At 43.3% G+C, this 25892-nt stretch overlaps 2 protein-coding genes across 13 annotated transcripts in view; one reads left to right on the plus strand and one right to left on the minus strand.

Annotated features, from left to right (window-relative positions):
* STX3 (syntaxin 3) overlaps nucleotides 1-25892 on the plus strand; it is a 243052-nt gene that overhangs the window by 47756 nt on the left and 169404 nt on the right. For all 7 annotated transcript variants that reach the window (XR_008846538.1, XR_008846537.1, XR_008846536.1 and 4 more), the window contains one exon: nucleotides 23831-24098. Coding sequence is in view for 4 of the 7 variants with exons in the window: in XM_056531728.1 (XP_056387703.1) it covers nucleotides 23925-24098 (174 nt within the window). In the remaining 3 variants the exon portion in view is untranslated. The remainder of the gene's footprint in view (nucleotides 1-23830; nucleotides 24099-25892) is intronic.
* LOC130282852 (pendrin-like) overlaps nucleotides 1-25892 on the minus strand; it is a 158217-nt gene that overhangs the window by 40840 nt on the left and 91485 nt on the right. For all 6 annotated transcript variants that reach the window (XM_056531706.1, XM_056531707.1, XM_056531708.1 and 3 more), the window contains 2 exons: nucleotides 10492-10602; nucleotides 9744-9922 (listed from right to left, as the gene is read on the minus strand). In XM_056531706.1, the coding sequence (XP_056387681.1) occupies nucleotides 9744-9922; nucleotides 10492-10602 (290 nt within the window). The remainder of the gene's footprint in view (nucleotides 1-9743; nucleotides 9923-10491; nucleotides 10603-25892) is intronic.

Here is a 25892-nt window from a genome sequence, read left to right on the forward strand (position 1 = left end):
AGCCATGTACACAAACAAAAAATAGTTTTTCTTTGCATAATTTGCTAGCATAGATATAGATGCAAAAATATACATATACCTAAGTCCTCTGGATTATTAAAGTAGATACAGGTGGTGACGTAGTAGACAATATCACCATTAGCCATTACCAGTAAGTATGCATAGGTACCATGAAGTAGTTGTGATTGGTCAGGGATACGGCAGGGGATAACTTAGTGTTAGTTCACTAGTAGATGGGTGCACTACACACAATGGTAGCAACGCGATAGGAGATACCACTAAATAAACATAAATGCATAAACTGCCTAGCCTGGCAGGTATATTGAGTATAGCCAATAAACCACAAACTGGGACCAAAATATTGAATAGCTGGCATAGATATTCAAGATATTCAAAGATGTAAAAAAAGGGCTAGTGGAGTGTAATGGCACCCCAGCAGCAGGTATACTTAGCACCCCCAGACGATGGTACACTTAGGGCATCCGGTCTTACTGGGCAGTAAGACCGGATGCCCTAAGTGTACCATCGTCTGGGGGTGCTAAGTATACCTGCTGCTGGGGTGCCATTACACTCCACTAGCCCTTTTTTTACATCTTTGAATATCTTGAATATCTATGCCAGCTATTCAATATTTTGGTCCCAGTTTGTGGTTTATTGGCTATACTCAATATACCTGCCAGGCTAGGCAGTTTATGCATTTATGTTTATTTAGTGGTAGCTCCTATCGCGTTGCTACCATTGTGTGTAGTGCACCCATCTACTAGTGCACTAACACTAAGTTATCCCCTGCCGTATCCCTGACCAATCACAACTACTTCATGGTACCTATGCATACTTACTGGTAATGGCTAATGGTGATATTGTCTACTACGTCACCACCTGTATCTACTTTAATAATCCAGAGGACTTAGGTATATGTATATTTTTGCATCTATATCTATGCTAGCAAATTATGCAAAGAAAAACTATTTTTTTGTTTGTGTACATGGCTGTAATGAGTAAACATCATGGCTATTAATAGCCTCTACTTTGCATAGGGCATAATTTAATATATGTGGCATACCTCATGCACCTAGTGTACATCCCACACTAGGAGGGCAAACTTGGAGGATTTAGCCACTATCTGGGTCTGGTTCGCTGAGTTCCGAGGGAATACTTGGTTATCATAAGTGCCCTGTTTTTAAAAATTGGTGCTATCACTATCACTAATATTTATGTTTGGTGCCATGTTCTCCCTGATGACCCTGTTTAAATTCGACAGGTGAAACGCGTTGGAGTTGGGGTATTTTTTGATTGTTTTTGCACTATTGTGGTTATTACACATACTTTGTTTTTGGAGCCTTGGGTTGTGCAGCCCTATCCCCTTCTATCTATTGTCTCATTTTTTTGTTTTTCCCCTCACTTAGTGAGAGCAGGGAACGTCACCGTGGTTGAGGCCACCCTGTTAAGGAGGTGGGTCCCTCAAAAGGCAGGGAAAGAGGGATGGGTATATTTATCATAGTGGGCACATATCCCTCCATCTCTCTAATCCTTGAATTATTTCATTGTTGAAAAATCATATATTTACATCCTCTAATTCAGGAACTTAGTCGCTCCTATCTTAGATCATCCATCTGTATCTACTATAGGCGTGGTTCACTTATCTATCCTCAAGAATTGGGTCTGCACACCCCCGGGCTCCTTAGCACTATTTAGTACAAGTAGCACATACCTTAGTTCAATCATTATCTTCTATTTTTAGTCTGTAGTACATTAAAAGTTATATTTTAAACAATATTTTGTATTGATCATGAGGACTACTTCTCGGTGACTTTTTCTTGCTTAGATCCTCTTGACATTTATCATTACGATAACATAGGATCACATAACTATGTAAGTGATTTCCTAGTCGGTGATAACTGAAGGTATCCTTTTAGCGTCAATTCAAGCCATTTTTCTGCTCCTCTTCATTACAGGGCTCTCCAACAATTAAAGATTCACTATTTAACCCCTTAAGGACCACGGGTTTTTCCGTTTTTGCACTTTCGTATTTTTTGCGCCACCAATTCTACTTTGCAGTGACATCAGTCATTTTACCCAAAAACCTACGGCGAAACAGAAAAAAAAATCATTGTGCGACGAAATTGAAGAAAAAACGCCATTTTGTTACTTTTGGGGGCTTCCGTTTCTACGCAGTACATTTTTCGGTAAAAATGACACCTTGTCTTTATTATGTAGGTCCATACGATTAAAATGATACCCTACTTATATAGGTTTGCTTTTGTCGTACGTCTGTAAAAAATCATAACTACATGCAGAAAAATGTATACATTTAAAATTGTCATCAATTGTCATTGTCATTTTTTGAGCCGTGATCTGAAGTTTTTAGCGGTACCATTTTTGTATTGATCGGACTTTTTGATCGCTTTTTATTCATTTTTTCATGATATAAAAAGTGACCAAAAATACGTTATTTTGGACTTTGGATTTTTTTTGCGCGTACGCCTTTGACCGTGCGGTTTAATTAATTATATATTTTTATAGTTTGGACATTTACGCATGCGGCGATACCACATATGTTTATATTTATTTTTATTTACATTTTTTTTTTATGGGAAAAGGGGGGTGATTCAAACTTTTATTAGGAAAAGGCTTAAATGCCATTTATTAACTTTTTTTTTTACACTTTTTTTTTGCAGTGCTATAGCTCCCATAGGGGGCTATAACACTGTACACACTGATCTTATACCCTGTTCACTGCAAAGCCATAGCTTTGCATTGATCAGGGTTATCGGCGGTCGATTGCTCAAGCCTGCATCCCAGTCTCGGAGCAATCGCCGAAGGGACACGCCGGAGGAAGGCAAGAGAACCTCCGCTCGTGTCCCAGCTGATCGGGACACTGCATTTTCACTGCGGTGGTCCCTATCAGCCCCACTGAGCAGCCGGGCAGCTTTCACTTACGGTTTAGACGCGGCGTTCAACTTTGAATGCCCGGGCTATTAGCCCCGGGTCCCAGCTTCAGATACATGCCGGGACCGACCCGATATGACGCGGGGTCACCGCGTGAACCCACCTTATATTGCGGGAGCCGGCCAAATACGTAAATATACGTCCTTGGTCGTTAAGGGGTTAAGAGAAGGCTTGGGTTATTCCAACTAAATTCGTCTTTCTCCCGAAACCAAAGAAGAACTTTTATGGTGGCTTTCTCACATGTAAATCTGGAACGGGAAAACAATTTTTCATCAGGCGCGAGCCTTATAGGTTGGGGCACCCATTGCGGCTCCCTTTCTACAGGAGAAAAATGGTCTCCTTCCGAATCACTTCTTCATATCAATTGTTTGAAGCTCTTAGCAGGATTCTTTGCTTTGAAGAGCTTTGCCTAAGAAACCTCCCATTGTTGTCGTATGGACAACATTTCCGCTGTCCGATACATCAATCAATTCCAAACTTCTTGACGATATTGCCAAGGATTTTTGGCATTTTTGTCTGGAATGGAACATTACGCTGAAAGCAGAATATCTTCCGGGAATCTCCAACTCAATAGTGGATTGGTACTCCCGTTTTCTGACAGATGCCAGCAATTGGAGACTTCATCCTCCAATATTTCAACTAATCAACCTCTTATGGGGTCCTTTACATCTCAACATGTTAGCATCTCGCCTCAACCATCAACTTCCTCTATTCTTCAGTTGGAGTCCAGACCCAGAGGCTGCAGGCTTGGATGTGTTTCTTCAATTCTTGCCCCCACAGACCCTTTACACATTCTTTCCATTCAATCTCATTCCTCGGGTTCTTCTCCAAACTTCAATTCGGAAATTTACAATGTGTCACGATGCCGGCTGGCAGGTAGTGGATCCCCTGTGCCAGAGAGGGATGGCGAGGACCGCGCTAGTGGACCGGTTCTAAGCCACTACAGGTTTTCACCAGAGCCCGCCGCAAAGCGGGATGGTCTTGCTGCGGCGGTAGTGACCAGGTCGTATCCACTAGCAACGGCTTACCTCTCTGGCTGCTGAAGATGCTGAAGATAGGCGCGGTACAATGGAGTAGGCAGAAGCAAGGTCGGACGTAGCAGAAGGTCGGGGGCAGGCGGCAAGGATCGTAGTCAGGGGCAACGGCAGGAGGTCAGGAACACGGACTAGGAACAGACTAGGGAACGCTTTCACTAGGCACTAAGGCAACAAGATCCGGCAAGGGAGTGCAAGGGAGGAGACTAGATATAAGCAGGGAACAGGTGGGAACCAATTAAGCTAATTGGGAAGATTGGGCCAGGCACCATCATTGGTGCACTGGCCCTTTAAATCGCAGAGACCCGGCGCGCGCGCGCCCTAGGGAGCGGGGCTGCGCGCGCCGGGACAGGACCGAGGGAGAGCGAGTCAGGTACGGGGACCGGGGTGCGCATCGCGAGCGGGCGCTACCCGCATCGCGAATCGCACCCCGGCTGAAGGCGGGACCGCAGCGCACCCGGTCAGTGGATCTGACCGGGGCGCTGCAACAACGAAGATGAGGCGAGCGCTCCGGGGAGGAACGGGGACCCGGAGCGCTCGGCGTAACAGTACCCCCCCCCTTGGGTCTCCCCCTCTTCTTGGGGCCAAAGAACCTGAGAAAGAAAAACTCAATTTTTTCGTGATGAGGTCCGATGCAAATTAGGAGGGGTTCTGTATGGAAACGTACGAGACAGTCCAATCTTTTATTGTAAAAACAATAGATGTAGAGGGGTCTGGCGAGACTGGTCACAGAAACGTAGAACCTGTTGATGAGAGAGGCCAAAAAAAATTTTCCTGCAGATCCGGAATCCAAGAAGAGCATAGTAGAGAAGGAGAAGGTAGAGGCAGATATCCGCACAGGCACAGTAAGGCGTGGAGAAGCAGAGTTGACATCAAGAACTGTGTCACCTTTGTGCGGAGTCAGCGTACGTCTTTCCAGGCGGGGAGGACGGATAGGACAATCCCTTAGGAAGTGTTCGGTACTAGCACAGTACAGGCAGAGGTTCTCCATACGGCATCGTGTCCTCTCTTGAGGTGTCAAGCGAGACCGGTCAACTTGCATAGCCTCCGCGGCGGGAAGCACAGGAACAGATTGCAGAGGACCAGAGGAGAGAGGAGCCGGGGAGAAAAAACGCTTCGTGCGAACAAAGTCCATATCCAGGCGAAGCTCCAGACGCCATCCGGAAGAACGCATGTCAATGCGAGTGGCAAGATGAATGAGTTCATGTAGGTCAGCAGGAGTCTCTCGTGCGGCCAGAACATCTTTAATGTTGCTGGATAGGCCTTTTTTAAAGGTCGCGCAGAGAACCTCACTATTCCAGGACAACTCGTAAGCAAGAGCACGGAACTGAATGGCGTACTCGCCAACGGAAGAAACACCCTGGGCCAGGTTCAGCAGGGCAATCTCGGCTGAAGAAGCTCGGGCAGGTTCCTCAAAGACACTTCGAATTTCCGAGAAGAAGGAGTGTACAGAGGCAGTGACGGGGTCATTGCGGTCCCAGAGCGGTGCGGCCCATGACAGGGCTTTTCCAGACAGAAGGCTGACTACGAAAGCCACCTTAGACCTTTCAGTAGGAAACTGGTCCGACATCATCTCCAAGTGCTGGGAACATTGCGAAAGAAAGCCACGGCAATACTTAGAGTCCCCATTAAATTTGTCCGGCAAGGACAGGCAGAGGCTAGGAGTGGCCACTCGCTGCGGAGGAGGTGCAGGAGCTGGCGGAGGAGAAGATTGCTGGAGAAGTTGCGACTGAAGTTGGTGCGAACTGGTGGACATTTCCGACAGCTGACGGGTTAGAAGGGCGATCAGTCGGGCTTGCTGGGCGGCCACCGTGGTGAGGTCAGCGACAACTGACAGAGGAACTTCAGCGGGATCCATGGCCGGATCTACTGTCACGATGCCGGCTGGCAGGTAGTGGATCCCCTGTGCCAGAGAGGGATGGCGAGGACCGCGCTAGTGGACCGGTTCTAAGCCACTACAGGTTTTCACCAGAGCCCGCCGCAAAGCGGGATGGTCTTGCTGCGGCGGTAGTGACCAGGTCGTATCCACTAGCAACGGCTTACCTCTCTGGCTGCTGAAGATGCTGAAGATAGGCGCGGTACAATGGAGTAGGCAGAAGCAAGGTCGGACGTAGCAGAAGGTCGGGGGCAGGCGGCAAGGATCGTAGTCAGGGGCAACGGCAGGAGGTCAGGAACACGGACTAGGAACAGACTAGGGAACGCTTTCACTAGGCACTAAGGCAACAAGATCCGGCAAGGGAGTGCAAGGGAGGAGACTAGATATAAGCAGGGAACAGGTGGGAACCAATTAAGCTAATTGGGAAGATTGGGCCAGGCACCATCATTGGTGCACTGGCCCTTTAAATCGCAGAGACCCGGCGCGCGCGCGCCCTAGGGAGCGGGGCTGCGCGCGCCGGGACAGGACCGAGGGAGAGCGAGTCAGGTACGGGGACCGGGGTGCGCATCGCGAGCGGGCGCTACCCGCATCGCGAATCGCACCCCGGCTGAAGGCGGGACCGCAGCGCACCCGGTCAGTGGATCTGACCGGGGCGCTGCAACAACGAAGATGAGGCGAGCGCTCCGGGGAGGAACGGGGACCCGGAGCGCTCGGCGTAACACAATGGTTATGATTAATCCTTGGTGGTCAACTCAGTCTTGGTTCCCTCAAATTTTACAACTTCTCATAGATTTTCCATGTATTCTTCCCTCTAGTCCGAATCTTCTCTTAGACTCTTAAGGGAACTCTCATACATTGATATTGTCCAACCAATTACCTCTGATTGCCTGGTTGATTATGGGTTGTCAATTTTTTCAATCAACTAGAGAAATCCGACGCATGGGCTCCAGGTACCAGATCTGCTTATGGATCAGCCTGGAGACTTTGAGTTCATTGGTGCGATCAAAGGCAATTGGATCCCTTACAAACATCTATTTGACGTGGGTAAAGCCTACCAAATTATTATTCTCTATCGCTCTGCAATTTCCTCTAGACATTCTCCTATAGAGTCTATCCCTATTGGTAAGCATCCTCTCGTATGCCAATTATTGAAAGGAATTCATTTCCGACACCCACTTTTGCCTAAATATCACTCTACATGGGATGTTAATATTCTTTTGAATATGTTTATATCCTGGGATGATAACGATTCCTTATCTTTAAAGCTTCTTTCTTTTAAACTTACAGTTCTTCTCTGTCTTATATCAGTCAAACGAGTCTCTGATGTCAGAGCTCTCGATATCTCTCGTAGAAAGTTTACTCCACAAGTTGTCCTCTTTACGGTTTATCGCCAAACAAAAACTAATGTACATTCAGTTTTTTACCCCTCATTTCCACATCACAATAAATTTTGCGTTGTACGATGTTTACGCTCTTATGAATCCAGAACTGAATCAGACTTCCCTATTTCTCTCAACTACTTATTTCCTTCTGCAAACCTAATGCTCCTGTCTCCTCTTCCACTTTAGCCAGATGGGTAAAACAGACCATGGAATTGGCAGGTATCGATGTTTCCAAATTTGGAGCACATTCTACCAGAAGAGCTGTTTCAGCTAAATTGTTTCCATCAAGATCTTCTCTCTCAGACATTATGAAGGCAGCTAATTGGTCTTTTGATTCTACTTTTAAGACTTTCTACTTTAAACCTGACTCATGTTTCTATGGTTCTTTTGTAATGTAATTTTTATGATTATCTTTCATTCATGTTATATTCCTATTTAGCTTTAAACTAGGATAATAGGAGCATCTTGTCTTGTCATAAAATTGGTAATTTTTCCTATCCTTGGTGACGAAAAATTTGGATTTTATTAAAGACAAGACGTGAGTATTATCCCTGCCTCTGGACCCATCCCTATAATGCTTTTATTTATTTCTTTTGTCTTCACAGCTCAATAATAATATCCCCTTCCAGATCCTTATATCAATCTACTGACCGTTCCGTTCTTCACCTTATACTATAATGTTAATGTTGTCTTCTTATGGACTAGTCTTCGTTCCAGTTTATGAAAATCTACTCTTCGCCGCAAAGAAGAAGGAAGATAGTAAGGCGGCATTTAACTATATAACATATGCTCTCCTGTGATTTGATATTACTATATGGCAGCATGTTTGGTTGCTTTACGTTTTTAACATTTTTTCTGTAAGATTTACATTATATATATATTTGCTGCTGAGTTCAGTAAAAGAAGTAAAAAAGCATAATACTCCAAATTTTCTGTCACCAAGGATAGGAAAATGCCAATTATAATTGCAACTCAAACACTGATTCCAACAAACACTGTGCTAGTGGCGGGAGCTGGCTCTGACTCCACTGCCACTGCCAGTTTATTGCGCCCCTTCTGTCTGCTGCCTTTTGTCGATGGCTCCTGTGGGCATGCTGCTTTTTCTTCTAGCCTCCTCTCCATGTCCCATTCTCCTGGGTGCCACCATGCTGCTTTAGTGTAAATCTAATTCTTGCTTATAGGGGCCACAAGCATTTTCTTTTAAGACTGTCCCACCCAGCATCCTGTGCCTGAGTGTCGTTGGTTCCTTGCATTCCTAGTGAAGGTGGTGCTGTCCTTATATTGCTGTGTAATGTATTCTGACCTTTGACTCTTCCCTGGTGTCTGATTCTACTTGACTTTTCCTGTACCATTCTGACTCTCCTGTTGCTGACCCAGACTGCTGACCTGAACCTGTGCTGCATGCCACAACTACTGCCTCAACTGTAAATACCATTCTGACTCTCTTGTGTACCACTCAGGCTTCTGACTATGCCTACTTGTTTGACCCACTGGCCCACCAGTACCATCTTGTCTCCTGGGCCAGCTGCTACCCACTCGTAGTACTCCTCTCCTCAGTGTGGTTCAAAACCAGTTCAGTAACACAGTGGGTCTTCACTCATTGTCTGGTTCAGTCGGTTTTCATTAAATATGATTCTGTGGGATTATTCTTTCATTGTTTAGCATTATTTATGTTAGAGTTGTTGGTGGAGTTGGTAGTCTTTTCTACTGGGGGGATCCTCCTCAAAGGATAACTTACCGTAGAAAATTTGTTTTGTAGATCCTGCACTGGCATCTTCCAGGGCTTTGTTAAAGACTATGCAAGACTATCACTGTAGAGTGTTGCTTTCATAAGCCACCAAGGAATGTGTGTAGAGCTTATGTAGCACTTAGGTAGCTTTCACAATGAAACTACTCCAGATAGATCACCCAGTACTTACTAGAGAAGAGGCTTAAAGGGGTACTGCAGCCAAAATGAACTTATTGGATAAGTAGCTGATCATGGGGGGTCTGACCGCTGGCTCCCCCCACCCAATCTCCGGAACGGGTCCCGGCTCTGAGTGAGTAGGTAGCGTGTGCAGTAGACAGCACACGCTTCAGTGATTTCTATGGGAGCTCCAAAGAGACCCAAGTCCAGCACTTGGCCATCATCTGTGCTCCCACAAATGAATGGAGGCTAAACTTATGTGACCACTTCATAACCGAGTATAGCCAAAGATCATGTAGCCCATCTGTGGAGGACATAAACTTTTGGCCCATTAGATATCAACAATAAGTAGCTGGGTCATCAGGAAGAAGACTGAATCACTGAATAGAACCATTGGGTAGGCTTATCGTTTATATCCTAAATGTCCCTTCCAGGACACATTTATTTGATCTAGACAAAGTTCCTGAAATGTATCTTATATATCATGTTAATGTTGTAGCTCAGTATTTGTGGAAGTAAGGATAAGGAGTGTTGGATAACTGATAATAAAACTATAAAACTATGACCAGCTCTCCATTTTATGATTATATAATTACCTGTATAATTCCACTTAAGACGCAAAGTGTTCCTGAAATTATGATCCTTTTTTCATTCATTGCGTCCGTATCTGTAGCATTGTTTTCTGTATTGTTAGCATTTGCTAGAGGAAAGTCTGTGTCTGGAGCCATTTGGAGAACAACCACACCAACCATCAAACTGACCACAGGGAATGGTCCTAGAATCCAAAGAAAAGAGCCATATGTTATGTAGAGTCATTGATGAGCTTACCTTTACTGTCCTTAGTGACATACAAACCCTTGCTTGTCCCATGGTGTTCTACTTGCCCTTACATAGGAGTGAATGAGGATTTACTAACAAGTGGACTTGTCTGAATTCTGTAACTAGTGTAAAATGTACGCCTTCACTTTAATAGTCTCAGATCAGGTCACTGCAGATATGGACCATTGACAATAGTGGTCAGTATAACATTGAAACCCTTCACAGCAAGATTTGTATTGGCAAATACAATGGCGGCTTTGTAGTTTAAAAATCGGGTGAAATTTTCAGTTCACGCAAGAATAGTAGTGTAAATATACAGTACACAATGATCCTCTAAGTAGTGGCCCAGTGTTTTTGGCGCATTTGCTGCTGCGTATTTTCCTACCAATTTAAGTCAGCTCTCAGCTGATTTTGCTATTCATTTACACAGCAGGAAAATACACAGCAGCAAATAGGCAGCCAAATATGGCACGTGTGAGACTCTACCCTTAGAAAATATTAACAGTTATCCCTACTTGTACCTACCTATTGAAAGATGTCTGGAGGTACCAAAAAAAATGTACACCAAAACTGGGAAAAATGCGGAATACAGGCCATAACCAACAGGGACTGCAGCTAGCAAGGCAAATGACAATCCTGAAATGAAAAGAGATATGAATGAGAAGCTTTAACAGTAATATTTACACATTTGTTAACATTGTAAGATATTAAAGAAGATGTCTAGAATTAGAGAACAGAATATCTGATATATATTTATATTAATTTATTAATTTATAATTAATTTTAATAGAGCTAAACTATATCAGCTTGTACTCAAACCTTCCTTGAGAAGATATTTTTTTCCAAGGCATCTTCTTTAAGATGAAGTCCAGGTACACTGATTAAACAATTAGACAATTATACCTGCCTTTTTAGGCATATGTGAAAGTCATCCTCTTATCTAGCTGTCTTTTTTTTAAATAAGATTCACTGTTATCTCAAACAGGGTCTTATTAGATGGGAGACTTCTTATGTCTGTAATGGGTGTATAAAGTTCTACAACTTTCTTCCTGCTTTTGTAGATCGCATCTAGCTATATGGACCAAAGTGAGTGGGACATGACGGGATCCTGAGGTTACCTCCTGTTACACCTTATTCTCCAAGTATTGAGTAGAGTCAGGGTATAATGATTTTGGCAGTCAGTTTTAAGAGACAGAGTAAAGTTCACAGTCATATCTTTCTACATTACTGCCAACTCAGGTCAGTCAGTATCACAATTTTAGACATCCAGTTGCAAACACACATTGACATCTACCTTCATAAAAGTAGATAACAGGGTTGGGACAGGTGTCATACATACCAGAAACAGCCATTCCTCTTCTAGTGACTATTACTTAAAGCTTTTTTTTATTTATTGATTATATAAAATGGATTTTTTTTCATTACTTTTGTGAGCATGAAACCCTAGATGTCTACTTAAAAGGGTTGTTGACTCAGGACATCTCTCGTCAATAAGTGATATTTAAGTATTTGGATGTTATAGATCAGTGGTTCTCAACCTTTTTCGCGACTGTACCCCCAATGGGTGAAAGTATGTCTGTAGGTGCCCTTCTTGCGTAAGTTTGAGCAGAACTTACGCGCGAGGGGTACCCGCGGACAAAATAAGTCATAAGAGTACTTAATTTCATAATGGTGTATGCTTACCTTTCTAATCTGATACTAATGCGATACTTAATCCCCTTGTGCCATTATTCCCCCCTCCCTCTGATCCCCTTTTGCCATAATCGGATAATGGCAAAATGAAATCAGAGGGAGGGGAGAATAATGGCACAAGGGGATTAAGATGGAGGCGGGGGGGGGGGGGGGGCCTTGTAATGATTACCCCCCCCCCTCCGTATTAATCCCCTTGTGCCATTATTCCCCCCTCCCTCTGATCCCCTTTTGCCATTACCCCCCCTCCATCTTAATCCCCTTTTGCCTTTTACAATAACACCCTCCCATACTGTGGTGTTACACTTAGTTTAACATACTTGCCGGTACTTGTGTATATCCCATTTGGCGGGAGTCGGAGGGCCACACTGACGGGTGACGTCCTTCTGCGCTGTACCGGCACCTCCGCACAACGTCAGGGACCTCAAACGTCAGGCCCGGCAGCCACTGCAGCTCACGCAAGGTGGCCGCGGCCGCAGCTCCGGCTTCGGTACAATTTAGTGAGCTGCCACAGCGACTGCGCGTCCATTCCCCGCTCTGCGCTGACAAATATTGGCCAATGCACTGCCAGTATTTGTCAGCGAATTGCCATACCCCCCATAACCCTTGGCGTACCCCTAGGTGTAAGCGTACCCCTGGTTGAGAACCCCTGTTATAGATGGAGTCCCAGCTGAGGACTCTTGGCTAGAGTGGCTCGAGTCGAGAGCCACTGCAAAGAGTAGCTGTTACTGTTGAAGAATCCACGTGACCTTGTATTACATAGTCATGCATTTAAATTGAATGGCATAAAATGTGGACGTACCAACAGTTTTCTGCCCCAAGAACAGCTGTGACCCCCAGCAGTTAGACACTATTGTGGGAACTGTCTAAAAATATGCCTTAATATCCTTAATATATTAAGATACTTACCATCAGCTCAATGGTTTCTTATGGTTACATTTATTATTTAAAAAACAAACAAACCAAAAACAAAGTATGAGGGAGGTGTCCATAGAGAGTATGAAATCTATGTCTGCTCTAGTGGGCAGAATTTCTTGCTGCCCCACAGAAGTATGTGAGGAGAAGTGTGCTAACCAATAGTTCCATGGCTTGTAGTGGCAGTACAGAGCAAGAGAGGTGTGTCCCCTTAGAAGCCAAATTATGACGTGAGGCATGAGGTCAGCACAGTGCCTCAGTGAGCAGCAAAGTGGCTCATTGGGCAGCATTGTAGTCTTGCAACGCTGGGGTCCTGGGTTTGAGTCTAAACATGGATAACATCTGCAAGAGTTTGTCATGGATTAGAAAAACAAAACTGATTTCTTCAAACAAACAGCCCAACATCTGTCTTAAGGTTGTGTGTGGTATTGCCACTCAGTTCCATTGAAGTGAATGGAGCCAAGTTGTAATATCACACACAACCTGACGACAAGTGTGGTGCTGTTTTTGGAATGCACTAGTTCTGAAGCACTGGAGTGGTGGGCAATGAGCTGTCAACAAGGGGAGGAAAAGAGCAGGAATATCAGGAGAAGGGGGCAAATTTGCTGAATTAATGTATTAGCAAAATTACTTAAAGGGGTATTCAATTCAAATTAAATTGACATGTAAAGATCCACCTAGCCATAAGAAGAATTTTTGTAACATACCGATACTTTCATTATCTGTTTTGTATAGATGTCCTCCCTAGTTTAATTACAGTGTAGTGTAGTGCATATTAAAACATAGCTTTTAGTCGTGCTGTTAAATGAACACTACAATGTTAATGTCATTATGTGACCTAAAATAAAGAAAATTAGCTTTATATGGTTGTTACATTGTAATTCAAAGCACTCTCTGAACTTGCCTTCTATAACAATTGTGAGAGGGTTCAGCCAGGTGGGAGGTTAGGATGGTGAACATATGTTTATAGGGGGGGGGGGGGGGGGTAATGGGAAAACTTTAAATCTTTACAGCTACAGCTATTTCCTTATGAACTATCCCTCTAGACTAAGTCCACTGGGTACTTCACCGAAGAAAACCTTCTTAAACCATTTTCAATTCACATAGAAACATTCCATGCAATAATTCATACCAATCAGGGGCGGACATACCATATGTGCAGCCTGTTCAGCTGCACAGGGGCCCAGGTGGGCCCAGCCGGAACTGAAACTGTTAGCGAGTCAGTGAGTGACAGTCACCTACTGACCGCTGGGGCCAGGCCCGTCTTTAACGTGGGGCAAAAGGGGCAGCTGCCCCGGGCCCTCTCATTCCTGGGGGCCCAAAAGCAGCTAGCCCCTTTTGCCCCACGCGGGGCCCTGGTCATGACAGGCGGGCTGGGAAACAGGTGGGCCAGGCGTCAAAATTTTAGACTGAGGGAGGGGGCCCACCACCGCTGCCGCCCGCTACCTTTTTCGGGAGGGAGGGGGCCTTTTTCTAATTCATTGCCGCCGCTGCCACCTTTTTTTTAACTCATTGCCGCCGCCTCCGCAATCAATCTTCCACAGGCAGCCACTATCCCAGGACCGCTGTGGCTCCCTAGGAAATAGTCACGCCCGCTGATGTGACGTGCGACGTCACGGCGGGCCGCGGGCATCATAGAGAGGAGCGGAGCAGAGAGGAGTCCTCCGCTCCTCTCTATCAGTGATTTACAGCCCCCACACGGCCTCCAGGCTGCAGTGTCATTCACTGCCAGATGGACCGGTATATCATCTGGATTACATGTGAGTTGAGGGGTAGGAGGTTGTTTTGCAGTGGGGTGAGGATTGGGGAGGGAGGGGGGTGGTGCAGGGTTGTTATTGTGTGTGTGTGCGTGTGTGTGGGGGGGGAGGGAAGAAATTATGCATGTGAGTGGAGGATAATAATGATTATTATAATCCTCCCCTCACATGTATGTATCATCTCCCCCTCACATGTATAGACTGATAACCCCCTCACATATAATCTTATTAGGAGATTATACTTGTGAGGGGACTATAAATGTGAGGAGGGGATTATCAGACTATACATGTAAGGGGGAGATAATATATATATGTGAGGGGAGGATTATAATAATCCCCTAACGTGTATAATCCCCTCCTGACATTTATAATCCCCTCCTCACATGTATAATCCCCTCCTCACATGTATAATCCCCTCTTCACATGTATAATCTGATTTTGCGATTATAAATGTGAGGAGGAAATTATTAGATTATACATGTGATGGGGAGATGTTACATATATGTGAGTGGAGGATTATAATAATCCCCTGCTCACATGTAATGCCCACAAACCCCCCCTCCTTTGGCTGGTCCCGTGGCAAATTACCGTAATTGAACCAGGGCAGGAACGCCGTCGCTTTAAAACGTCCGCGCGTATTCACGGCCGACGTCACGGACGTGTCCCTGCCCCCGGCTGCTAAGCAACAGAAGGAGATCCTGCCACCGCCGAGAGCTGCAGCTTCCGTACAGTACAAGTTGCGGACGCTACCGTATGAAGGTGGGGAAGGGCTGGTCTCCGCTGGGGAGGAAATGTGTACCGTAGTTTATTATGGCAGAGGGGTGGGGGGCACTGTAGGAGTGTGGAGGACGGGAGAAGGGGAGGATGGGGGGCTGTAGCAGTGTGGAGGATGGGGGACTGTAGGAGTGTGGAGGATGGGGGGCTGTAGCAGTGTGGAGGATGGGGGGCTGTGGAAGGATGGGGGGCTGTAGCAGTGTGGAAGATGGGGGGGGTGCAGCATCCTCCACACTGCTACAGCCCCCCCATCTTCCACACTGCTACAGCCCCCATGTTGTTCAAGGTACATAAATAAATAAGCCCTACCCTGAAAATAAGCCCTAGTGTGTTTTTTGTGACTAAAATGAATATAAGACCCGGTCTTATTTTCGGAGAAACACGGTATAATCCCCTTCTCACATGTATAAGGCTTGGTTCACATTGATGAATCTCCAGAAGCGATCCCTTTGGGCGGCGCTAGGACCGTGCAGATCTTTTTGCAGATCCACTCAGAAATGCATTGCTGTCTGGAGATTTTTCAGTGTGAACCTAGTAATTATAATAGTTATATCCTGTATTATATTCCAGAGCTGTACTCACTATTCTGCTGGTGAGGTCACTGTGTACATACATTACATTACTTATCCTGTACTGATCCTGAGTTATATCCTGTATTATACTCCAGAGCTGTACTCACTATTCTGCTGGTGGAGTCACTGTGTACATACATTACATTACTTATCTTGTACTGATCCTGAGTTATATCCTGTATTATTATCCAGATCTGTACTCACTATTCTGCTGGTGAGGTCACTGTGTACATACATTATGTTACTTATCCTGTACTGATCCTGAGTTATATCCTGTATTATACTCCAGAGCTGTACTCACTATTCTGCCGGTGAGGTCACTGTGTACATACATTACATTACTTATCCTGTACTGATCCTGAGTATATCCTGTATTATACTCCAGAGCTGTACTCACTATTCTGCCGGTGAGGTCACTGTGTACATACATTACATTACTTATCCTGTACTGATCCTGAGTTATATCCTGTATTATACTCCAGAGCCACCATTCATATAACAGAACCTGAGGAGCCTCACAACAGTCGAATCTCAAAGTTTCCTTAGGAGACTAGGTGAGTGACCTGCTGCTTCCACCATAAGTAATGTAACGTGAGCCTTCATTTATCGCAATAGTTAGATTTTGCACAATGGGTGCCACCCGTTGTGCAAGATGTCACTATTGCGGTGAATGTAGGGTCACTTTACATTACTTATGTACTGATTTATATCCTGTATTATACTCCAGAGCTGTACTCACTATTCACTAGACTGTCTGGGAATGCTGGGAGTTGTCGTTTTGGACCACCTGGAGAGACACTGTTTTGAAAACACCTCCTTAGTCAGTATTTTCCAACCTGGGCTCCTCCAGCTGTTGCAAAACTACAATTCCTAGCATTCCCCAGACAGTCTTTAGCTGTCCAGGCATGCTGGGAGTTTTAGTTCTGCAACAGCTGGAGGCACTCAGGTTTGGTAGGTAGGTCCTTAGTCCATTGTTTCCCAACCTGGGTGCCTCCAGCTGTTGCAAAACTACAACTCCCAGCATGCCCAAACAGCCAAAGCCTGTTTGGAAAACACTGGACTAAGGGCCTACCTACCAAATGTTACATGGCTACCCACCTACCAACCAAACTTATACCTGCCTACCTACCTACCTAGCACCAAACCTTTTACCTGCCTCCCAACCAACTGAACTTACTAACTGCCTAAATATCTTGCAAATTTACTACTTGCCTACCTACTTAGAAAATGTTCTACCTACCTAACTAGCAAATGTACTACTTGCAAACGTACTACCCGCTTACCTAGCAAACATATTACCTGGGGGGGGGGGGGGGGGGGGGCAGGCATGTTCTTTGCACAGGGGCCCTCTGCTGTCTGCGTCCGCCCCTGATACCAATGCAATATCTCATGCAATAATTCTTTAGAGGCCATTCAAATGCAAATAAACCAGACTCATAACCTGTGCACATGTCCCTATAACACGCTTTGCTGATTCACGTGTTGCGATATACCAACAATTTATAGACCTCTTACACAACCTTCAACATACTGAAATACAGAGTAGAGGAGTGGAAGGGATGGCTGGATTTATTTTGCTTCATAGTAAATGATTTATATTCTTTTAAGTGTCATTTGCATACAACACTGGCGAATACCATATCGGAGAAGAAACCATTGCCAGTAGCGCCATGATTATTATAGACGACCATTTTATAGAATCTTTAGTGGTGGGATTGAATGAATTCAGCAATGAGCTAAATGTAAACTACTCTAGTAGGACTATATTCACTATAGAATAAAAAAACACAAATAGTGGTTTAACCATGATGAACTAACCATGGGCCACAATAGTGAAATCACACTATTGTCCATAGAAATCCAAATACAATGAGCATTCTTGCAAATATGATACAATGCTGATATTAATGGAGTACTCCACTGGAAAACATTTTTTTTTTCAACTGGTGCCAGAAAGTTAAACAGATTTGTAAATGACTTCTATTAATAAATCTTAATCCTTCCAATACTTATCAGCTGCTGTATGTTCCAGAGGAAGTTCTTTTCTTTTTGAATTTCCTTTATGTCTGACCACAGTCCTCTCTGCTGACACCTCTGTTCATTTTAGGAACTGTCCACAGTAGGAGCAAATCCCCACAGCAAACCTATCCTGCTGTGGACAGTTCTTAATATGGACAGAACACTGTCAGCAGAGAGCACTGTGATCAGACAGAAAGGAAATTCAAAAAGAAAAGAACTTCGTGTGAAGCATACAGAAGCTGATAAGTACTGGAAGGATTAAGATTTTTTTTTTAAATAGAAGTAATTTACAAATCTGTTTAACTTTCTGGCACCAGTTAAAAAATTTTTTTTTTTCCAGGGGTGTACCCCTTTAAGGCTTCCAACCACCGCTATTTGTCGTGCACACCCCATAGATGGCTAAAGTTCAAAACTTATCCCACTTTTTAACCTAAGTGACAGACACTATTTAGTCCTCTTGTCTGAGTTGTATAATCTCATGGGCATATTGCCTTAAATGGAATTCAAAATGAAAGGTGGTTTTCCGGGTTCTGAGTTAAAGCTGCCATAAGGGTGGACAAACTTTCAGATCCAATGTACAATATCACTAACTCCTCCTAGGGGATCACCTGTGCCAGACCGATAACAGACTAATTGACTGGAGTAAGTGATATTTTACATTGGATACACACCCTTTTGGGTGATCAGGGTAAGGTACAGCAGCCGGAGTTCCTACATCTATCATCTGCCTTAGTACGAATTGTGATGGACATTGCACAACGCGAATAGGTTGGCACCTTTTACTCACCAGCATCTTGTGATTTTATATTCAGATTTTTTTAAACGTTGAGATCGGGTCTGTTGTGAGGTCTAAGAGTAGATAGTATTTACTAGAACTTTGTTTAGCTTCTTTGGCTATGCATTATACAATATAATGGTTGACAGGGAATCAATTATCTTCAATTATAGGAGATTCTTCTTTAGAGGTGTAAGAGAAGACACTCTATTTGGTCTTCTGCCTCTAGACATATGGCAACGATATCTAACCATGCTTATAAGGGCACTATTACATGGGCAATTACTGACTGAATTGGTCGATAATCGTCCTGTGTGAGAGGCCCGCAAGCAGCCGATGAACACTCAAATGCTTGTTCATTGGATGATCAGATAGTTTCAACCTCTGATAAAAAAATCCTTGTTCATTACCTGCACATTGTCCTGTGTAATTGGTAGTCGGTCTTAACAAATGATAGAAATAAAGGACCGCAAGCACAATTCAGTGATTATTCATGCAGCCCTGCTTGCCCAATAACTGGATTGTGTAATAGGCTAGTTAAAGTGTACCTGTCATTAACAAAAACTTTTTATATAATCTAGATAATACCATTATACAGTGGGGCAAAAAAGTATTTAGTCAGCCACCAATTGTGCAAGTTCTCCCACTTAAAAAGATGAGAGAGGCCTGTAATTTTCATCATAGGTATACCTCAACTATGAGAGACATAATGAGTAAATAAAAAAATATAAAATCACATTGTCTGATTTGATTTAAAAAAAATGTATTTGCAAATTATGGTGGAAAATAAGCATTACAGGTCTGCAAGATTTCTGGCTCTTACAGACCTGTAACTTCTTCTTTAAGAGTCTCCTCTGTCCTACACTCATTACCTGTATTAATGGTACCTGTTTGAACTTGTTATCAGTATAAAAGACACCTGTCCACAACCTCAAACAGTCACACTCCAAACTCCACTATAGCCAAGACCAAAGAGCTGTTGAAGGACACCAGAAACAAAATTGTAGACCTGTACCAGGCTGGGAAGACTGAATCTGCAATAGGCAAGTAGCTTGGTGTGAAGAAATCAACTGTGGAAGCATACAAGAAAATGGAAAACATACAAGACCACTGATAATCTCCCTCGATCTGGGGCTCCACGTAAGATCTCACCCCGTGGTGTCAAAATAATCACAAGAACGGTGAGAGAAAAAAAATCCCAGAACCACACGGGGGGACCTAGTGAATGACCTGCAGAGAGCTGGGACCAAAGAAACAAAGGCTACCATCAGTAACACACTACACCACCAGGGACTCAAATCATGCAGTGCCAAACGTGTCCCCCCTGCTTAAGCCAGTACATGTCCGGGCCCATCTGGAGTTTGCTAGAGAGCATTTGGATGATCCATAAGAGGGTTGGGAGAATGTCATATGGTCAGATAAAACCAAAGTAGAACTTTTTGGTAAAAACTCAACTTGTCGTGTTTGGAGGAGAAAGAATTCTGAGTTGCATCCAAAGAACACCATAACTACTGTGAAGCATGGGGGGGTGGAAACATCATGCTTTGGGGCTGTTTTTCAGCAAAGGGACCAGGATATCTGATCCGTGTAAAGGAAAGAATGAATGGGGCCATGTACCTTGAGATTTTGAGTGAAAACCTCCTTCCATCAGCAAAGGCATTAAAGATGAAACGTGGCTGGGTCTTTCAGCATGTCAATTATCCCAAACACACTGCCCTGGCAACAAAGGAGTGGCTTCGTAAGAAGCATTTCAAGGTCCTGGAGTGGCCTGGCCAGTCTCCAGATCTCAGCCCCATAGAAAACCTTTGAAGGTAGTTGAATCCCATGTTTCCCCAGTGACAGCCCCAAAACATCACTGCTCTAGAGGAGATCTGCATGGAGGAATGGGCCAAAATACCAGCAACAGTGTGTGGAAACCTTGACCTCTGTCATTGTCAACAAAGGGTATATAGCAAAGTATTGAGATGAACTTTTGTTATTGACCAAATACTTATTTTCCACCATAATTTGCAAATACATTCTTTAAAAATCTGGCAATGTGATTTCATGGATTTTTTTTTCTCTCATTATGTCATAGTTGAGGTATACCTACGATGAAAATTAGAGGCCTCTCTCAACTTTTTAAGTGGGAGAACTTGCACAATTGGTGGCTGACTAAATACTTTTTTGCCCCACTGTATGTATATTTGTAATATACATTGATTAAAAAATGTGTATATGTTTGTCCCTAGAGCTATTGTCTGTGTGTCTCTGTGAGGAGACCAAATACAGGAAGTGAGGGCAGGAAAAGCAGGGCTCTGTACACTGAGGACAAGCAGGGCTCTGTACACTGAGGACAAGCAGGGCTCCGTACACGGAGGACAAGCAGGGCTCTGTACACTGAGGATAAGCAGGGCTCGGTACACTGAGGACAAGCAGGGCTCGGTACACTGAGGACAAGCAGGGCTCTGTACACTGAGGACAAGCAGGGCTCTGTACACTGAGGACAAGCAGGGATCTGTGCAGTGAGGACAAGCAGGGCTCTGTACAGTGAGGACAAGCAGGGCTCTGTGCACTGAGGACAAGCAGGGCTCTGTGCACTGAGGACAAGCAGGGCTCTGTGCACTAAGGAAAAACAGGGCTCTGTTCAGTGAGGACAAGCAGGGCTCTGTGCAGTGAGGACAAGCAGGGCTCTGTACACTGAGGACAAGCAGGGCTCTGTACACTGAGGACAAGCAGGGCTCTGTACACCGAGGACAAGCAGGGCTCTGTACACTGAGGACAAGCAGGGCTCTGTGCACTAAGGCTCTATGATATGCCCCCGACTCACAGGATGATAAGCCAGGAGCCTGCACAGAGCCCTGCTTGTCCTACATTTACTTGCTGTATTTGGACTCCTCACAGAGACACACAGGCAATAGCTACAGGGACTGCATTTTTAATCAATGTATTACAAATATACATTTAATGGCACTATCTACATTATATCAAACGTTTTTGTTAACGACAGGTACACTTTAAATAAACATTGAGCTAGGAGTTCAACACTTCTATCCCAGGCATTGGGCCGTGTACTACATCTCTAAGATTATTAGATACCTTGATTTACTAAATGTTGGCTTTTTATTAGTGTGCAAAGTTGTTTCAGACTTGTATGATTCCACTCTATTTACTGTTGGGACACACAAGCTAGGAATGCTCTGACCAGCTATTTTGGTGGAAATTTCCCGTAATTTTTTTCACAAGATTTTAAGGGAATTCAATCGTAAATAGGTCGGGTTGTGAGAGCACGCTCCCTTTTCAGGCCACACCTCTTTTACGGTGAGTCTTGTCCCTTTTTGGGTTTGTCATGTCTGTAGGTTTATCCATCTGAAGGACACATTTATTTTATTGGCTTTCTCATGAAAGCATTTGAAGTTTAATATGATTATCTCAGATAAGTCATCTATAAAATAATTCTTTTTTTTACACGAATAAAATTTAAGTGTGAAATCGCTCTATAAAGCCATCATTTTATTGTGATGATTCAGCTGTAGCTAGATCAGCTGTTTTAAAGAGGCCACATGGAATTTTACCAGGTTGGCTTGCCTTAGATTATTCTATTTTAAGGAATGTTTAAGAGAACCTTCTGCCATGTAAGTCAAGGTTTATATTATTACTTAAGAGCCAATTTATGTTAAGTTATGAAGTATTTCTTTTACAACATGGTCAAAGGTGAAATAAATCTTTCCATACAGGTCTTTATATAGTAAACATTATTTTACTTTAGGGCATCCACTTCTTCTCTGAGTAGCCCTTTTTAATACCAAAAAGTTGACTAGCTACAATCAAGTGTTGTGAGTCCTGAAACCAGTGTCACATTTGTCCATACGTTGTATCGAGTATTACATCTTATCCCCATTTAAGTCTTCTGTATATTAGGGAACTGTAAATAAGGTATTGCCGGTGCAAACCTATGCTTGCCATCTGTATTGAAACAGTGACATATGGTAACACCATACAGAGGCACTACTGTGATCACTTTCGTGGTGGGCACTGTTGTAACTTCTGGGAAAAGTGTGCTGATGCTAGATGGGGGACCTACTCTAGTAGTTTCTCTGTAGGTCAAACAGAGAACAAAAGTGTGTCCTTTCAACTGTCATCTGGCCAGTATATGTCAAATATACTTCAAAAAATTAGGAGAGGAATAGGGTAGTATGCTCATAGGGCATTTGCATTGCTAGTGCATCAGTAACCCCTTCTTTACTTGTGCATCAATCATCATCCTGCACAGTGCAGCCTGTTCAAGTCCAGTACAAATTCCAACAGCTTTATGTTCTGACATAGCAGAGAGGAGTAAGTGCCTAGCTTTGATGTAATTAGTTAGAAAAATAAGGGAGGAAGTAACTGTGTGTGTACTACTGGAAAAAAGCCCAGCTTTTGCCCCACCCCCTGAAATGGAGAGATTGAAAAATAGCTGTGTACCAGAAAGGGGCTTTCCAGGGCCTGGTAACAGCAATGGGAGCACTAAAATAATATTATCACCACTTTGAAGGGTTAATTTAACAAAGTCAATTAATGGGCATAGATACCGTGGCCATGGATATGGAGATCTCTCATGGTGGTAGCTGTTTCCTATAGCAAACAGCAGTTGGAGCCAGAAATTAGAAAGTACTAGACAGTATATGGTAGTCAAAAGACTACCCAGATCACAGGCTAGCAGTGTAGTCAAAGAGGTCTGGGCTAGTGCATGAAAAGAACACGAGGTATCCATAAATGTTGGGATGCTGGATGGTAACTGAACCTATACTCTATAAAAAAAATTGTGATGGAGGGAGAACAGGCACTGGGAGGTCCAAGATAAGGAAACATAAAAGTAGGCTATGCAACCTATTTAATTTATGTATCACTTAGGCTAGGTTCACATATCCGTTTGCATTTGACACGTTCAGTGTCCAATCAGTTCTTTCTTGAGCCTAATGGACTCTGAAATTGGTCGGATTGTCGGGCTACTCATATCAATACAATATTATGTTATGTTATCATTGATTCCTCCATATTGGATTTCGTAGATGCAAATGGCAACTGATGAGTTTATTCACTTGCATGGGGTCCGTCAGTGATATTTTACAGGAGTTAAGCGGAGAAAAAAATAGTGCTTGCACTATTTTTTTCTCCACTAAACTTCACGGAACTGCTGACGGAGCTCCACCTAACAGAGCCTGACAGCAGTGTAAACGAGCCCTAATTCAACTGTATGATTGTATAAATGTAAACTTTTACTTGTAGACATTGCAAATGACATACCGACACCAGGTTATAAATAAACCATACCATAATTATAAAAATAATAAAATAATATTTCTTTATTCCAACTTGAATTTTCATCTCTATTCTGCCATCAGAAAATGACTGACTCCCTCAAATTGGAAATCCAACAAGCTTCTCAGTAAAAGCACGTAGACAAGTGTGATTGACCTAGTCTACCATTTTGAACAGATGAATAGGAAGGAATGGCTTCTAGGGAAATTACCGGCTCACACGGCGCTGACCGACCAGGACACGATAGGAAGGATACAAATGTACTTTAATAACCAAGATGCAACGCATTTCGCTGTGCATGCACAGCTTCTTCAGGCATGGCAAGACAGACACAACAACATGCTTATAAAGGTAAGAGTTAACCCTTTTGTTGACAAAATAGAAAAGGATGTTAACCCCCTCCATGCACATTTTAATACATATGGCAAGTCACCGCAGTCATTCAAGGTATGTGATCGTTGAAGTTAATCACCCCATTCCATTACTAAGAACAATGTAAAAATGTTTACAATATATAAAATTGATAAAATATATATGAAATAAAATGATATAAAAATATTTTCAAAAGAATTATACAAGGGATCCAGTAAGATTCATGGTTAATCAATTTTTGGTAGCGATTAGGGATATTTTCTGGTATCTAAAATAATAAGATGTAAATCGTTAATATTATTATTATGTATCATAGTGAAATGGTGAGACACTATGTAGTGCAAAATTATTTTTAATGTTGGATCTATGTTTGCACAGACGCAGTTACTCCACAGATCACCAAAGTTCAGAATTTCTCCACCTTACTTTATTGGTTTATATATTAAACTTCCTAGAAATATCTAAAATCACTTTGACCTAAAATATAATAGACTTTAAATGCTTTGATACTGTTGTCATTCTTGTTGTCATTCCATTGTCTCTCTTACTTCTCGTTGGAACCAGTTTTTTCCGCTTACGGGTCATTAGAGGGCAGTCTGTTCTGTCAAGATAATGTAATAAATCCTATCCTGTTAAGTTAGAAGTTATGTATATCTAGGAAGTCTATGAAACATTATTTACTAAGGGACCTTTTTGACGGGTGGACAGTACCGATCTACTAGCTTAGCGTCTCAGTTAATGTTAGGGCAGGGCCACAAGTCACTGGATGGTTTGTGTGGTGATTCACTTTTATCATTGTTGCTTGACCTTTGGGTCTTTTAGATAGGGAGAATAATTGACCTGTTCAATTGATAATCACCTAGTGTAAAAGTAACTGAAGACTTTAATCAATGATACAGTGGTCCCTCAATTTACAATATGAATTGGTCCCAGAATGACCATTGTATGTTAAAACCATTGTTTGTTGAGACCATAACTCTCTGAAACCTGGTAACTGGTTCTGAAGCCCCAAAATGCCATCCAAAAATAGGAAAAAGGGGGAAAAGTAAGTAGATAACTAATATAGATAAAGCAAGTCCTAACATATAAAAAGCAAGTCCTAACATAAAAAAGTAAGAAATAGCTGCTCGTAGCTGTAAATCACTGTCTATGTAGAGGACAGGAGCTTCTTCAGGGTCCTGTACATTACACACAGTGTCCCAAAAAAGGAAAATGGAGCTGCCCTCACCTGGTGTCCAAAGGAGCAACTTACCTTGGCACAGGTAAAGAGTAGTACAGAACATGTAGTATCTCCCTGTACTGTAGCGAGGCGCTACCAGTCAGCCAGTCAGTGCACTTTAGTAATACAAGGGTTTTACCAGAGAAATGCCCATTCTGATTGGTCAGATGTTCCAGCCATTGACACATTTTGCAGATCTGGTCAGTCTGTAGCATTGTATGTTGAGTATGGTTCAGAAAAGACCATTGCATGCTGAAAATATTGTAATCTGAGGCCATTACAAGTTGAGGGACTATTGTATTCTGATAGTTGTGACACCAGAAGAACAGCACACCAAGAACTAGTACACCAAGGTCTTAAAGCATTCCAAAAGATATACACTGATACTTAAACTGGAAAATGATCAACCGACCCTTCAGTGGTTCCATGTTTGGGGCATGTGTCGAAACAGGAACCTTATAAGCTAAATATGGATATCTAATCTTGGTTATCTTCCTCCACCCATTTTACCACGCATGAACAGAGCTGACATCATGATCAAGCCGAAATGATTG

This window comes from Hyla sarda, chromosome 7 (genome assembly GCF_029499605.1).
Source record: "Hyla sarda isolate aHylSar1 chromosome 7, aHylSar1.hap1, whole genome shotgun sequence".
NCBI classification, from domain to species: Eukaryota; Metazoa; Chordata; class Amphibia; order Anura; family Hylidae; genus Hyla; species Hyla sarda.